Source organism: Corvus brachyrhynchos, unplaced genomic scaffold, assembly GCF_000691975.1.
Source record: "Corvus brachyrhynchos isolate BGI_N302 unplaced genomic scaffold, ASM69197v1 scaffold285, whole genome shotgun sequence".
In the NCBI taxonomy this organism is placed as follows: Eukaryota; Metazoa; Chordata; class Aves; order Passeriformes; family Corvidae; genus Corvus; species Corvus brachyrhynchos.
Window position 1 is genome coordinate 595,687 of NW_008238323.1, and position 15,750 is coordinate 611,436.

General features: G+C 40.7%; 1 protein-coding gene across 13 annotated transcripts in view; it reads left to right on the forward strand.

The window, feature by feature from the left end:
- The window catches only part of DYM (dymeclin), a 224,476-nt gene that overhangs the window by 69,396 nt on the left and 139,330 nt on the right, over window positions 1–15,750 (forward strand). For all 13 annotated transcript variants that reach the window (XM_017734321.1, XM_017734324.1, XM_017734328.1 and 10 more), the window contains 2 exons: window positions 1,794–1,972; window positions 8,885–9,010. In XM_017734321.1, the coding sequence (XP_017589810.1) occupies window positions 1,794–1,972; window positions 8,885–9,010 (305 nt within the window). The remainder of the gene's footprint in view (window positions 1–1,793; window positions 1,973–8,884; window positions 9,011–15,750) is intronic.

The following is a 15,750-nucleotide window of genomic DNA, read 5'->3' on the forward strand; positions in this document are numbered from 1 at the left end:
TAGTTTAATTTTTCTCTTGGTCACTTTAATGTTCTGCAGAATAATACAGGATGTGCTGGTGTAGCTGGTAAGTTTCTTTAATTTTGTTTAGATTTTAATTTTTCTGGGCTTTTTAGTATCCCGTAATAAAACTGATAGTGAAATACTGTAAAGCCCAGTGGCACAGCTTAAACATGCACAGAAGTGAAGCTGCAAAGTCAACGGGTACTTCTCAGCTAATGACCTGTGGCACCAAGGACTGAATTGTTCTGATTTTGCTGTCTACTTCCAGGTTTTCCCTCCTGAAGGGAAATTCCTGCCCGAAGCGGAAGGTTTTAAACCAGCTGGTCCACAGTCGTGGTCAGTGGTTGAGGAAAGGCAGGTTGGAGTCTCTCCTGCGCCTGTGGGTGTGTGGTTTTGGGACAGGCAGGGTTTCCATCGCTGTGGGGCTGCGTCTCTCTGTGGTTCCCAACTCCAGCAGGCAGGAGCCCTGTTTGCTCCAGGGCCTCCTGCTGCCTTCTGCTCAATGGCTGGAGCTGTCCCCCCTTGTGCCGGCCAAGAGGAGCAGTGGCTCCCCGGCACGCTGTCTGCTGGGCCCCACAAAACCAGAGGCAGCCAGGGCTCCTGCAGGGCTCCTGCAGCACTTCCAAGCAATTTTCCGTCCAAAGCGGGTGGAAATGTTGTTCAAAATAAGTGACGACTGCCATGCTCTTCTGTGCTGAAAGCTACTTTGCAAACTTCTATAAAAATATGGGCTAAAAATCATAGACCCACATAGACCTTCAAGATCACCCAGTTACAACTCTCCTGCCATGGGCAGGGATACCTGCCACTTTCCCAGGTGCTCCAAGCCCCATCCAACCTGGCCTTGGACACTTCTCTGGGCACCCTGTGCCAGGCCCTCATCACCCTCACAGGGAAGAATTTCTTCCTAATGTCTCATATAAATGTTGCCTCTTTCAGTTTAAAACCCTTCCCCCATATCCTATCACTGTTTGCCCATGTAAAAATTCTCTCACTCTCCATCTTTTTCAAAAGCCCTGTTAAAGTACTAGCCTTTTCTGTTTCCACGGGGAATTTCTAGACCTTAGAGGTCTGTGCAGATGGATGTTTTTTGTTGAAACTGGTAAAGGTTCTGTGAACAGAAATCTGTTTTATTTTAGCTTCCAGCTCTGGCACAGAGTATATTGTGATTATGAACAAACTGCTGTTACTTTGGGGGATGTCAGACAATATGATGTGATATTTTGCATCACTTAACCCACAAAACTCCCCACCACACACCTCTGAAGTCCTGACACCCGTGTTTCACTGAGATATCACAATAATCATGACTTATACACATCCACCCTGCATGCCAAGAAAGGGATGGATGGGAGATACTCCACCTTAATACCAGAGAACTAAACCTGGAAGTTTGAGGTGCAGGGCTTGGAAGTATGTCATTGATATATTGGTTCCAGAGAAGACCTTGTGGCTGCCCTCCTTCCAGCTGCTCCTGGGATCACATTCCTTCTTAGCAGTGGAAGCCATATGGAAGGGCAAAATTGCTTTATGAAAAAAGGTGAATGTTTTGTGCAGATACAGGGGTCTTACTCAAGCTCATATGGGAGGACAACCTCAGCTTTTTGGCACAACTGAAGCTTTGTGAGACCCTATTATGGTTTATGACCATTGGTGATAAGAGTTGTGTGATTTTTGTTTCCTTCTTACTGTGGTGTCTTAAATACTTCCCTCGGAGGTTTTATAAAGTTAACAAATAACTGAATGATAAATGTATTTGTGAAAGATTTTCTGTTATTTCTTTATTTCAGATAACACTGCATTTTCGTCATCAAATCCACATGCTTTCCAGATTAACTTTAACAGTTTATACACAGCTTTGTGTGAGCAGCAGAAATCTGATCAAGCCACTCTTCTCTTATACATGCTTCTGCATCAGAACAGCAACGTGCGGACCTACGTGTTGGCACGGACAGACATAGAAAATCTGGTGAGTCGTGCTCTGCCTGCCTTACTCTCATCATGAGGGATTAGCCCTGCAAGCTTGGGTGTCACCAGCTGCCAGTGGCCTCTGTTCTGCAGTGGGAGCAGTAGGTTCTTGATCACTCATTCACCAGTTCTGGCTCACTTACTTTTTTTTGTTACATCATCTCAGGAGTGTGCTGCTGAACATGTCACTGCAGTCAAGGGTAGTACTGGTAAAGCTACAAGACCATCTTGGATTTCCTCTTTCTCTGTGCCACTATCATGACCCAGGTTCAAACCTGCTCACTTCTGATCATGGTGTAGAGAAACTGGTAGCAGATATCATTCTGTTCATTATTTTATTTATCTCTTTCAGATACTCAGGCCAAAAAGTTGCACAATCTTACTCTATGCTTTCAGGAGTAATAGTTAACAAAATGAGCTGTAACTGGACCAACAAGCCAAATGTCTTAAAAGGTTGACCTAAGACTGAAACTCCTCAAGGAGCAGCTCACAGATTTTATAGAAATACAACTGTAGTGCCTTTTTATCCGCTTAAATAGGATTGTGGTTAATGGCCAATATAACAGACACCTGGTATGGTTTTTGTAGGTTATAAATTAGCTTATGCTCCCCACTTTAGTAATGTCACAAACCACTTTAACAAATCTTACTTATTAAAAAGCATTCCTTTAATAAGATAATGGCTGTCTAGGGGAATTGGTAACAGAATAGAGAACCCTTTCCATTTTAATATTTGAAATCTTGCCAAGTAATTAGATCCCTTGCCTGTTTGATGGCAGATATGGAGTGAGTTTGGTTTCAGTCCAAGTTCTAGCAGATGTATTGCTAAAATCGGAGTTGATAGACGCCACTGTTGGCAAACTGGAGTGAGATGGTTGATGCTGAATTGATTCAAGACTGAACTCCTGTGTCGGCCACTGCAGATTATGTAGGCAAGGACTGAGTCATTTTGCATGAATTCTGTGAACAAATGGTCATGTATAATTTTTGAGGCTGCTAGTGTGTGATATGGCAAGTTAACAGCTGCTAACCACAACAATTTGCTGTATCTTTAGAATCACAGAATAGAATCCCGGAATGGTTTGGGTTGGAAAGGACCTTAAAGCCCATCTTGTTCCAAACCCCTGCATGGGCAGGGACACCTTCCACTATCCCAGGTTGCCCTAGACAAGTAAAGATTAGGTGTGTGCATTGTTTTATAGTTACAATTTCTGATATACCTTTTCCAGAAAAACAGTGTGGTGCATCTGTCAAAACAAGTCCAGATACAGGTACTCAGATGCTCTGCAATGTAAGATATCTTAATATATTATCACCTAAAAAAAATATAATCAGAAAATCCCAGAAATTATCAGCAACTTTAAACACTTCATGGGAAAAGCTGAAAAAATTCAGGAAAGCATCACTGAAAAGTCAACAGTATGTTTTTGTGGGTCTTTTGTTTTTTTTTTTTTCAATACCAGCATTTGGTACTGCTCTTATTTTGCTCTTCATGCATACTGTTGCTTCTTTGTTATTTACTGACAAGCTACTGACATCTTTGTCCAATCCTCTTTGTTTTTATTAGGCCAGTAGATAAGGATGAGTAGGAACCAACTGAGAAGAGCAATTTTAATTGCTCTGTAATAGAGGCTGAGCCAGACCCAAAAAGAACTGGGAGGGCTGGGAGGGCTACTGGACAAAGAAATCATGACATTCTAACTACAGTCCTGTGGTAAAAAGGGGTAATTCAGTCTTTGACTTGAAAATGAGATAAAGGGACTTGAATATTGGAGCTGGTTATCCTTCCCTGTATGGCAAGAGTGGTGCTGACACACTGTGTACTATTCTGGTGTTGTACTTCCATACTTCGTAAAATAGCTACAGAGTATTAAAAAATGGATCAGTAGAGAAACATGTGAGTTTTCTTGCTTTAAGATTAACAATAACACTGTGAGAGGCTTAGGAAGCCAACTTAGGTGGTTGGAGAAGAGCTTGGGAAGCTTGAGGATGCGTATGTGCCTTCATAAGGGGGAATCCTTGAAAATACAGGAATCTCTGCCTGCAAAGAGGGGTGGTGAGAGCTAAAGCCTGGAGGTTGATGTTGGAACCCTGGGTTCAGAGAATTTCAGTCTTTCAGTGCTCACAGGAAGTGATCTTCAAAAGCACGCTGCATTTGACCTGAGGCCTTGGGAAAGGCTTCCCAAATGATGTGATAGCACTCAGATTGTTGCTGTGTAATTAAAAGGAAGTTTGTTGTATCACTGGGTGGAATATGTAGAGATGTAGAAAATTTAGGTTTCTGGGATATGGTAATATACATGTAACAAGATGGAGGATTTTGGGTGTGGATTTGCTCTTCTTCTTTCTTCTTCCTTCTTCTTCATAAGGCTGGGTGATCTGGTATTGGTTCAAAAAACCCGCAGTGCAGAACATGAATGATTAGTTATTGGATTATAAGTAAAAATAAATTAGTTAGCATTCCATAAATGGGTAGTTTGGGCTTTAAAAGACTTTGGAAGGTAGCACTTGGGGGCCATTTTCACTTTGTTAACTTAGAGGCACATACTGTGCAGCTGTACTATAGATAAGAAATAATAAACGTCTGAGTCCGAAGAAAAGCTCCGTATCTCCTGTGTTTCAATCCAAACTCTGAGTAAAAGAACCAAAAGACAGAGGCAGAGAAAGAAAAGAACACAACAGAAGATTTAATAGTTGATTCCCACCATCTGGAGATATGGGAGAAAAACAGTAAGGTCATTAATTCAGAGTCAAAACGATCTTTGAATAAGGGTGGAGGACTGTTTGGAGGCATGTAGTGTAAATCAGTGGCCTCCTCTTACAGAGGCAGTTGGATGAATGAGGTGTAAGGTATATAGGTGCTGTGTGAGAGATCACATCCACAGGCAGCTCAGAGCTCATCCTAAACTTCCAGGGGTTTTGCAGGTTGTTCCTGTTTCACTGTATTCATATGTTGCATCCCATATGTTGTGTTTTCCCCTGTTTTAATTTGTCTTCCTTTTTATGCCCAGGAAGCATCACCAGAAGGTGCTCTGTAACATTTCATAAGGATTTTTGAAATGTGTCTCTGCTCTTTCTCAACTTCAGTTTAACTTGTAAATTGATTCAGTTTGTTTTTCTTAGCTGGTATGACAGATACTGTCTCACCTCACTTCCTCATTTGTATATGACTCTCCCTCTGGCAGTTACAGCTAAATACCTTCACCTTCTGTTGGGCTTTAAGTTTTATTGTTAATAAAGAACCTTTTTTTGATCTTATTATAGTTCTGCTTTGCAAAATGAGTAGGATCTTTGTGTGTCCTTCATGACTTCATTTTTTAAAATAACTGGATTAAGTATCTGATGCTAGAAAATCTTCTTTTGGAGAAGTTCACATCTAGGATTTGTCTATCGTATTCAAAGTGCTTGCAGGGATCCTCCAGAAGGTGGTGGGACAGGTGAAATAGGGGGCAATTAGCACATTTTTTGATAAGCATAGTGTTCTGATCTGTGGATGGGAGACTTCTGAGCCTTCTTCTGTTTGAAAGATCAATTAGCACCAGTATCGCAAGTAAAAATACCAGTGCGATTTCTGCATCTAAGAAATGTGCTTTTCAATGTGTTTGCTTTGGCTTCTGAGATGAGATTTCATTGCTGCTCAACATGACCAGAATGAAGTAACATATATGACGATGTATTTATATCAACTGATGGTACAGCAATATTTTTTCCTGTAGTATAACTTCATCTTAAGCAGGTTGCTGCTTGTATTTTGTTGATTACTAAAAACAGTCTATTTTTAAACTTTACTGGAGAAACCAAGCTTGGACCTGCAATTTTCGGTGTCTGTTTTTACCTGCCACTTGTTTTGGGGATTAAAAGTAACTTTTTAATGGTAGCTGTGTCTTGCCAGTTAAAAGCTGCTCCTGAGGGAGGAGTGTTAGTAGTGGTGCAGTAGTGGTAGTGTGATGACTGTGAGAAAAGGGTCAGCAGTACAAAAGAAGTGGTGGCTGTCTTCTCAGTACAGGGTTGGATAAGAAGTGTAAGAAGATAGATATAAAAGTTTTAATGTGTGTATGTGGCTTAGAAGTGTAGAAGTGCATTTTGGTTGAAAATCTAGATAAATTTTAATATGATTAAACTATTAACTGAGAGGATTCTTCTCTTTTGGAGGAATCTGCCTCCTCCAGAATCCTCCTGAGACTCCTCCCAGGCATCTCCTGCAATTTCTGCCTTCACTTGAGACACCTGAGATCCCAGGCAGCAGCCCTGGACTCCTTCAGAGAAGATACCTGAGATGTTTTTGCTGTTTAAATTGCAAATCTTGCTTCCAAGATTCACTTGAGAGTCCTTCCAGGCATCTCACAGGGTTCTTCAAATTCTTATAGTGACCTGAGATTCCAGGTTTCAGCCCCAGACTTTTCCAAGGAAACTACCTAAGAGTTTTCCTCTTTTGAAGAAAATTGTCTCCTCCAGGTTCCACCCAAGACTCCTCCCAGGCATCTCCCAGAGTACTTCCAATTTTACATTTTAATATGATTAGAGTTTTAATTTAATCTTATATTCTAACTTTTTTACATAAGTGGTGACTTGTTAAATAGTTTTTGTTCTGAGAACAGTAGTACTTGTCCTAAAGAACAGTAATACATGTCCTAAAGGTGTGTGTGCACCTCAGCAATTGATAAACAAAGGAAAAAGTGTTGTAAGGAGGAAGGATTATAGAAAGTGTATGGATTGATTCTCGTTCCATCCAGAAATGGCACGTGAGAGAGGACTAAGTTGCAGTTTGCCTCCCTGAGTTCTGTCCAGTGTGTAGATGGAGAGAAGCCTGAAAGAGGAGTGGAAGGGGAAACATGGCCAAAGGAGCGGAGGCTTTGGAAGCAACAGAGGTTTGTTTGGGGCAGGAGGGCTGATTGCCATGATCTGGAGTGCCAGACCACTCTTCGGTAGCAAGTGTGAAACTTTAATAACAGTACTTTCACATGTTGGCTTGTAGGGGAATGGCTCTGATGTGTCAATATCATGTGTTTTTAAATGTAGTTTGTAGCAACACCCTTGTAGGACTCGGAGCACTTGAGGACATGGATGGACTTTTTCAGTTACAATTAGTATTAATGGGTGTAGACAGAGGAGATCTTTTGGGTTGTTCTGAAGGAACATGTTTTGCCAGAGTGGTTTGTATGGTTTAACACAACCAGATTGAATCACAATTATCTTTAAAGGTCCCCTTCAATCCAAACCATTCTGTGCTTCCATCTGGGATCTGTCTAGAAAACTAAGAAGTTGTTCCAGTGGTTACATTCAGCAAGGCTTTTGTTGTTCTCCATGCAAAGTCCAGTTGTAAATGCAATTCTTCATTAGTTTTACGTTGCTTCCAGCTCTATCCAGCTTATTATCATAACTCTTGGACTTGGAAATGACAGAACTTTTGCAGTGCAAAGCTACATGCAAGGGTTGGGGAAGGAAACAAGTTGAATGGTGGACTAAAGCAATGGTGTTTGTCTCTCTTTCTCCCCATCCAAGGAAAAGGACTAATTTTTATGTGTTATGTGCTGATTAGAAGTTCTAGGGAAAACCTGGTCTTTACTCAAGATTGGTATTCAGAAAACACAAAGATGGAACTCTGGTTTCCACTGAGGAGCAAGATTTCTGAAGGATCCTTTGAAATGGCGAGGGAAGCATGTTTGTAACATGTAATTTTGAAAAATATTTTTACTTTAATATCTATTTAGTATTAATAAAACTATTAATGTAAATTTATGCTCCCTCTGCTTCTGTTGTTGTCTTGCCTTGACCCTGATGAAAGCCATGTCAAAAGATTTTGTGGCCTGCAGCATTTAGATCAATCTCATTTCATCCTAATAGAAACTGGTTTAGTATGTCCGAACTGTTTTGAAGATGGTTGGTTGTAAGAGAACATTTTGGTAACATCAGAGGCTTGTGAAGCACTTGGTGTCCTGGCTGCTCACCAGAATAGGTTTCACATGATTCATCCAGCTGCATTTGGCCTGTTTTGAAAAACAGCAAGTTTTTAGGTGTCTAGAAGCTTCTTGGAACTGAGGACTTTCTCCAGTTCCTTTTTCCAGGGCTTTTTGTGATTTCGGCCTATTTCTGCAACTCAGGGAAGCCACGTTGTACTGAGCCAGTAGAAAGCTAATTTTCATTTGGTAGAGAGACAACGTTTGCATCTGGATTAACTTTGGACTAGCATTCAGGTATGCTTGCTGTTGCAATGAAATCTCATTTTCATTATTATTGCAAGGCTTTGGCTTAAGCTGTTCATCCTGGTGGAAATGTTGCAAGACCTTGGGCTGAACTCTAATCATAATGATCAGTCAGTTCTCTTTGGCTGCATATTATCTAAAATTGAAAAAACAGGCCTCTTCTAGTCTTAACCCAACCCAAACTGGTTTTTTTCTGGTATTATCTTCACACACCAAAATGGGATTTGACTTTCAGGTCTCAAAATTCCTCTCTTCACCTCAGCTCCAATGTGCTTGGCTAGGTTTGATGAGCAAAGTCTTTTCAGAGCAGGCTTGTAGTAAGCACAGATGTTTAGACACAACTGTTTTCCTGCTTGGACTGGTAAAAATCTTGTTTAACAATTTTATTTTCCCCATAGTGTAGCGAGGAGGACTGAAGCGTTTGGAGATTATGGCAACTGGTATGGCTGGGAATCTCATTTATTAGGGATTGAAATTCCGTGTCTGACCACAAGAAAGCACTTGTTTAGACTCTATTGTGAGACGAAATGGAGCAGATTGAAGGTGTTTGGACACCATATGTCGCTGCTCAGGGGTGGTTGTTTCAAGAGGGAGGAATTGGTATGAATTGTCAAGGGCAGGGTGATACATGGGGCCTTTAGAGCCTCCTCTGTTTTGTGTCTGAGGTATTTGAAGACTAAACTCATACATGCATTTTTCTTTCCCCAAAGGTTCTGCCAATTCTTGAAATTCTGTATCACGTTGAAGAAAGGAATTCACACCATGTTTACATGGCTCTTATCATTTTGCTGATCCTTACAGAGGATGACGGCTTCAACAGATCCATTCATGAAGTGGTGAGTTGCTGTTTTGGTAAATAATCCTTCAGCTCTAAAAATCAGCTAAATATTTACTTTTAAGAAGATACATCGGCAGATCTGTTCCTTCAGCAGAGGCTGTATGGGCTCATCCAAATTTGATGGCATATGCATATTTCTTTTGTAAGAAGAAGTAATCTGAAGACTGATTTCAAAACTTTTCCCAAGTGAAATGAACAAACACACTCCCTCCTGTAGAGAAAATGCTGCAAATATATCTTTTTCTGTCTTGTTTGGTGTTCCCTGTTACAAATTAGCCTAGTAGTAGCTGGGCAGGCTGCCTCAAAGTTGCTGAATATTTGCCATGGAAGTGGAGGGCCTAGAAAAGAGAAGAAAAAACAGGAAACCTTTTTTATTTCTCTTGAAAAACTTTGTTTAACTAGTTTGATGCAGCCTTTAGCTGGAGTTGTATTTTCCAGACTAAATGTTACTTCCTTACTTGGCACTTCTTTTTCTGTCTCTCTGTTACATTAATTTCTATTTTATGTTGTCCATATAACAGGATCCAAATTTTTACTAGCTTTGATGGACCTTGACCATCTGTGTAGGAGAATACCTTAGACAATTATGTCCTAGTTTCCCAGCTTCTAAAACTGCAATAATACATGAGATATTTGCACTGATTTAATTTAATTTTTTGACTGGGACACAGAAATTCTCTTTTGGGGCAATTATTATCTTTGTGAATTATTATCTTCGTGAAGTTATTGAAATGCGAAATGCTGAAAGCAAGTTTCCTAAACAGAACTGTCTCCTAGATGAATTTCCAGATGATTTGGAGGGAGCTGGCTTTTTTTCTTGGTGTCAAGCAGTAGAGACTTACAATACATTTTCTCTGAAATTTCAGATTATTTAGTGTAGCTCTGTATCTGGAAAGCAGGAAGAGATGATTTAGATGCAGTTTCCTGGGAAAACCTCTTTGGAAGCAGCTTTTAGGAGCACTTACAGTAACCAGGAAGATGCTTTTTTCCTACCTTCAAATTTGTGTGCCTTGAACCTGTACGTGTGCACCAGAGGTGTATATGTGTGATGTGTATTTTTGGGTTCCATGTTACTGAGTCATTTAACCTCTTTCGTAAATTGGGCTTTTTGAGAGTTGGAGTTCAGCAGACAAGGTGTCATTCCTGCCTCAGTCTCTTTCGCTATCACTCTTCATTCATTTTAGAGGCTTTACACACGGTCTTTCAATAAATTCCTTACTGGATGAGTAAAAGTGGAAGATTTCCCTTAAATTCCTTAATGAAGATCCAGCTGTGGAATGAAAATATAAATCAAGTTTTCTTGTCTGGTTTATCCTGCCTTTCAGCTAACTCTGCCAAAAGAGTTGAAGTGTTTGCTTGCAATGCGGATATTGGTTTACTACTTCTATCTTAATAAAAACACAAACCCCACCTTGTTCCTTTTACCCTGCACTGATGTTTTTTTCAGTTGTGCCTTTGCTGCTTCCATTTTCTTCACATTTTTTTTTGATTTTACTTCAGATGTTCACTAACTGCTTCTTTCTTTTCCTCTGGGGTTGTGTTTTCTTGCTCCGCAGTTCCTGGTTCCACCTGTTAATAGTGCTGTGTGGCCAGAGTTTTGCTGGATTTCCTTCTTAGGTGGATAATGAGAGGTGGCTGTGAGGTGCCTGAACCTCCAGGCCTGTCTGCGTGTGCTTCTCCTACACATTCCTACAGATCCCAAGGAGGGAAATAAGTGTAAGGGGAAAAAAGTTTCAAAATCATACTTATAAATCCATTCCCCTCAGCCATGTCTTTGAATTAATTAAATTGATGTTTTCAGGTATGAATGAGCAAGTTACTGTTCAAAAACTATAGTGTTAAGTAAGAAATTAGTCTATACTTTCTTAAATATTGACTCCAAATCTCCTGAAGCCTAAGAGAGTACTGTAGGTGTGCAAAATGATGGGAGTCAGAAAATCTGTGTAGACCTTTCTGTAAAATGTGAGCATCTAGCATCAGTTTCACAAACCTCATGCACTGCAAATACGTACCAAATTTTAGCAGTTACAGCAGGATTATTTTTTTCCTCCATCACTTGGGTAAAATATGAAGAAAAAAGATGTGCTGTATTTTACATCAACCTGTTTTTCTCTCTGCTGTGTATCCTGTGTACTGTTCTTATAAGAACCATGACTGTACAGTTCAGTTATGGGCTATTTTCCTTTGTGGCATTTAACCCACATTTATTTATTGATTTTTAAGATTAATTTTAGCAAGCAAAGTTTTATAAATCTGGTGATTATACCAACTGGTAAGGAGATCAGGAAACCACAGAAACTCTTTTTGAGTGCTGTAGGATGCTGAAGCATTTTTTATTTAAAATGAATGTGGTCTTAACTGCCTGGAAAATATGATCAAAATCATAGGTCCTGTTCCTGCAATTGGTTTAATGCAGTTGGGTCACTGTAACCACACAGAACTCAATTTCTTTCACTAATAATAACAATAATTATAATAGCAGAGTAAACAAGTAAATATAAGAATTCCCCAGAGGGACAAGTATTGGTGATCTTTTGTCTCTGATTTATGAAATTCTGAATAAAATTACATCAGACGTCAAAATAACATCATACGGTATTTTATGTAGCAATAACCTTATTGTGCTACTGTAGCACTTTATGCTGTAGTAAATGGGGATAGACTGTAAATCACAATTTAACTGTGTTTATTTTTAGTGTGTTAAAAAATACCTCATGAGCAAAGTTGTGGGAAACACAAACTCACAGTGAGTGAGAATCTCACTGCTTGGTATAATTTGAACTGAGCTCCTGCTCTTTGCATCTGCAGTTTGTGCTCCCTGAGTTGTAGCTATCCAAGAGCCTGGTATTCAAAAGAATAATTAATCAAAACATTTTAATTTTTTTAATAATTATTCTTGAAAGACCACCCCAGGACTAAGCTTTTTCTTTTTTTCCCTTTGTAATATTAACTACAAACCAATGAGATTGGTCAGTGGGGGTACTGGTTCCAGGTAGATGATTTTGAAATTCAAGATATTTTCATGCTTCATGCTTCTGAAACCCCAAATGGATGGTGGTGGTTGCTGTTGTTGTTTTTGAAATAGACATTTTGCTGCCTACCAGCTCAGGTTGCTTTCCTCAGTGTGGAGGAGAGGTAACAGGTTCTGGTATGTAACTTTATAACTGCGAATTTATCTTTTTTTTAAGAGTAGTGTACTATTTCAAGGAGTAGTTATCTCAGTAACTGTCATTTTTCCCAGGTTGGTGTTTTCAGAGTTTCAGGGAGAACCACTGAAGGTTTCACGGGTGAGACTGGAGCGTTAACATGTCTTTGTCCATGCTTACAGCTGTCAACATGTTATTTAACGAGCTCTGGTAACTTCCTGTTTTGCGTTAGGAATTTGAAATTCGGCAGGTGGCCTTTGTGCTAGGGCTCTGCTGCTGATAATATGACTAAATGTGACCAAATTATTAGTCTCCAGCCATGGGGAGCAGTCTGTTTCCATCTGCGCAGCCGAGACGTAGCCGGAGGGGGCCTGACGTCTGTGGAAACTGAATATTCTCATTTTGCTGCTCCCAGAGCCATCTGGGCTGTGTGCATCTTCCCCTACCCAGGGATCACGTTATCAGCTGAGGTAAGCAGGGATGAGCTGCAGCTTGTGCAAGTGCGGCTCCCAGCTCCCGTGGGACAAAACTGTGCTCCCAGGGATGTTCCTGTTGCTGCTTGGCAGGGGTTGAAACCACACAGAACCTTCTGGCTTGGACAAGCCCTGCAAGGCCATCGAGTCCAGCCATTCCCCAGCACTGCCAAGGCCACCACTGACCCCTGTCCCCAGGTGCCACATCCACACATTGAAGAAAGTGTGTAAGAACAGGAGCCCTGATGTGACAGCAGTTAGGAGAAATTTTAAACAGGATGGGGCTGTCTGTACATGGAAACATGGGATGGTGCAGAAGGGGAGACAGACAAGAGTTAAACAAGACTTAGGTAAGATTTGGAATGCTGAGAAAAGAAATTAGTAAAGAGGCAGGATAGGAACAGAGTGACAAAAAGCTGAGGAAGGTGCAGTCAGACTTCTTTCTGATGAGAGACTGGGATGGGCAGGGTAGGACAAAGGAGGGTGGCTTCACCCTCACAGAGGACAGGGATAGATGGGATATTGGGAAGAACTTCTTCCCTTTGAAGATGGTGTGGCCCTGGCTGCCCCATCCCTTGTGTCCAAGGCCAGGTTGGATGGGGCTTGGAGCAACCTGGGATAGTGGAAGGTGGGTTGAGCTTTAAAGTCTGTTCTAACACAAACCATTCTGTGATAAGGTGTGGGTGGGGGCAGTGGAAGCAGGTAAAAGAAAGAGCTGAGAAGGAATGTGTGGAATGGGGTCTGGGAGGGTGAGGAGGTGGGAATAAGCTACAAGGAGGGAAAACGGGAAGGGTGATGGCTTTTAGATCGGACAGATATCCATGGGTGGATGAGAAGGTTGTGGCTGGAGATGCTGGAGGGCTCAAGGTACTACTTGAGATTACTTAATTTGCCCCAGTCGCATTCCTCTTGTCCCACTGGGACACCCTGTGGGAGAGAATGCATGATGGGATCTGGTCTCAGTTCCAGGATAGAGCGAATCATGAACTTCCACTTTGGTTGGTGAAACACAGCGTTGTGTCCCACAAAATAGCACCAAAGAGGGTGGGAGGAAACATGGGGATTGTTTTATTTGTGGGAGGAGGTTGCTTTGCTATTTCACTCATAAATCAGAGACTACAAAAAGTAACTTATTAGAAACTTAATCAATTAACTCGATGGGTTTTTGGCCAGAGTAAGTGAATTTTGTCTAAGAGGGGAAAAAAAAAACCCCAAACTCTTGGGTATCGTTTCAGAGCAAATTGAGTGAAATTATTTCTTTTCAATAATCATCTGGAAATATGTCCCTTTATGTACTATTGGTTTCAATTTACATTGTGTGTCATGTCAAAACAAATGATATTTTATACTACCCATTTTCATAGCTGTATTTTGCTTTTTGAAAAGTCTGGTGAATTTTCAATAAGCATTTAAAAGTCAGGAAATGAAATGTACAACCACAACTTATCCCTGTTATATTTATGTTTTACTGAGAGTAACCATTATTTAATGATCATATACTGTATTCTTCAATAACAATATGTTTTTCTTCTGGAAGGTTCCAGTGCTGAGCTTGAGATATTTGAGCTTGAGATATTTGTCAAAGTGGTTAATTTATTTCTTTATATAAAATCTTCTCTTGAGAACAGGTATAGGCACATAGTCATAAATAATCTGTTATTAAGAAATTACAATTAAGGCAACCAGGATGAATGTCTACACTTACTTTAGCATTTTGCATTTGTGAAGTAACCCATGAACTTGCTTTATCTGACCATATGTTTACGCTTAGCAGCCTTGGGATGATCAAGTTCTCCACTAGCTGAGTATCTTCTTGCAATGAAGTTTGTATGTGTAATTCATTAATTACTTGCACTAACAGCTTTTGAAATTTTCAGTTGCCTCTTTTTGTGAAAATATGTGTGTATTTTGCGTTGTCTTTCGGGCATTTCCTGTTAATCATATATTTTGTCCATCCCAACTAGTTGTCCTTGTTTACTGAAACTTCTTGGATGACTTGTTTTCATTTATACCATCATCACTTTCTCTTAAAATAGTATTAGTGACTTGTTATAATCAGAAATTATAGTGGTTTCCACATCCACTCATCGCCTGCTATTTGTGGAAACCTTTCTTGTAGTGATTTCATGTTTCCTATTTGTTCCTCAGTCTGGACCATTCTCCCCTTAAATACCTCCCAAGTTGTTTCTGTCTTCTCCCTGTTCTGATTTTTTGATCCTTTTTGCAAAAGGTGTTTACCATTGACCACCACACCTGAGTCTGTACCTGGGGATGTTTTGTCACATTTGCCATGAAATAGTGTTTTTCCCATCTATAGGTTACAGTCACTGGCTTCATTTTAGCTTCCTTGTGGGAAATAGGAAAGTGCTGACAAAGAGCCATGTGATAATGGAGATACTTTAAAAAAATTATTTTAAAATTTATTTCAAGGATCTGAACTTTTATTTTGTCTCTTCATAAATAATAAAAGCATTATTTCTATATCTAAAACTGCATCAGCTTGCGAATTAACATGAATCATAATAAGGATGCTGTTTCAAATAGCTCTTGTACTGTGAAAGAGCTTCCAGAGGTACAGACTCACAGAATGGTTTGGGTGGAAAGGGACCTTAAAGTTCACCTCAGGGTTCCACCCCCTGCCATGGGCAGGGACACCTTCCACCATCCCAGCTGGCTCCAAGCCCCGTCCAGCCTGGCCTTGGACACTGCCAGGGATCCCAGCGCGAGGGCCCGGGGGCCAGCCACAGCTGCCCTGGGCACCCTGTGCCAGGGCCTGCCCACCCTCACAGACAGCAATTCCTGCCCAATATCCCATCCAGCCCTGCCCTCTGGCACTGGGAAGCCATTCCCTGGGTCCTGTCCCTCCAGGCCTTGTCCCCAGTCCCTCTGCAGCTCTCCTGAAGTCTCTCTTCTGTCTCTGAAGTTACGCAGAGCGATAACTTCGTGTGCAGTAGTCCTTGTTAAACATGTTTATGTTTTGACCGAGAATAACCCTGACTTTATAGAGGATCTTTTCCATGTTTTTAGGACAGTTCCTGTTGAGTCATTTTTACCAGTCCTTTAAGGCAGGGTGTTGGGTACATGTGTTTCCTCCATGTAGGTTGGCTGAGTACCAGGAA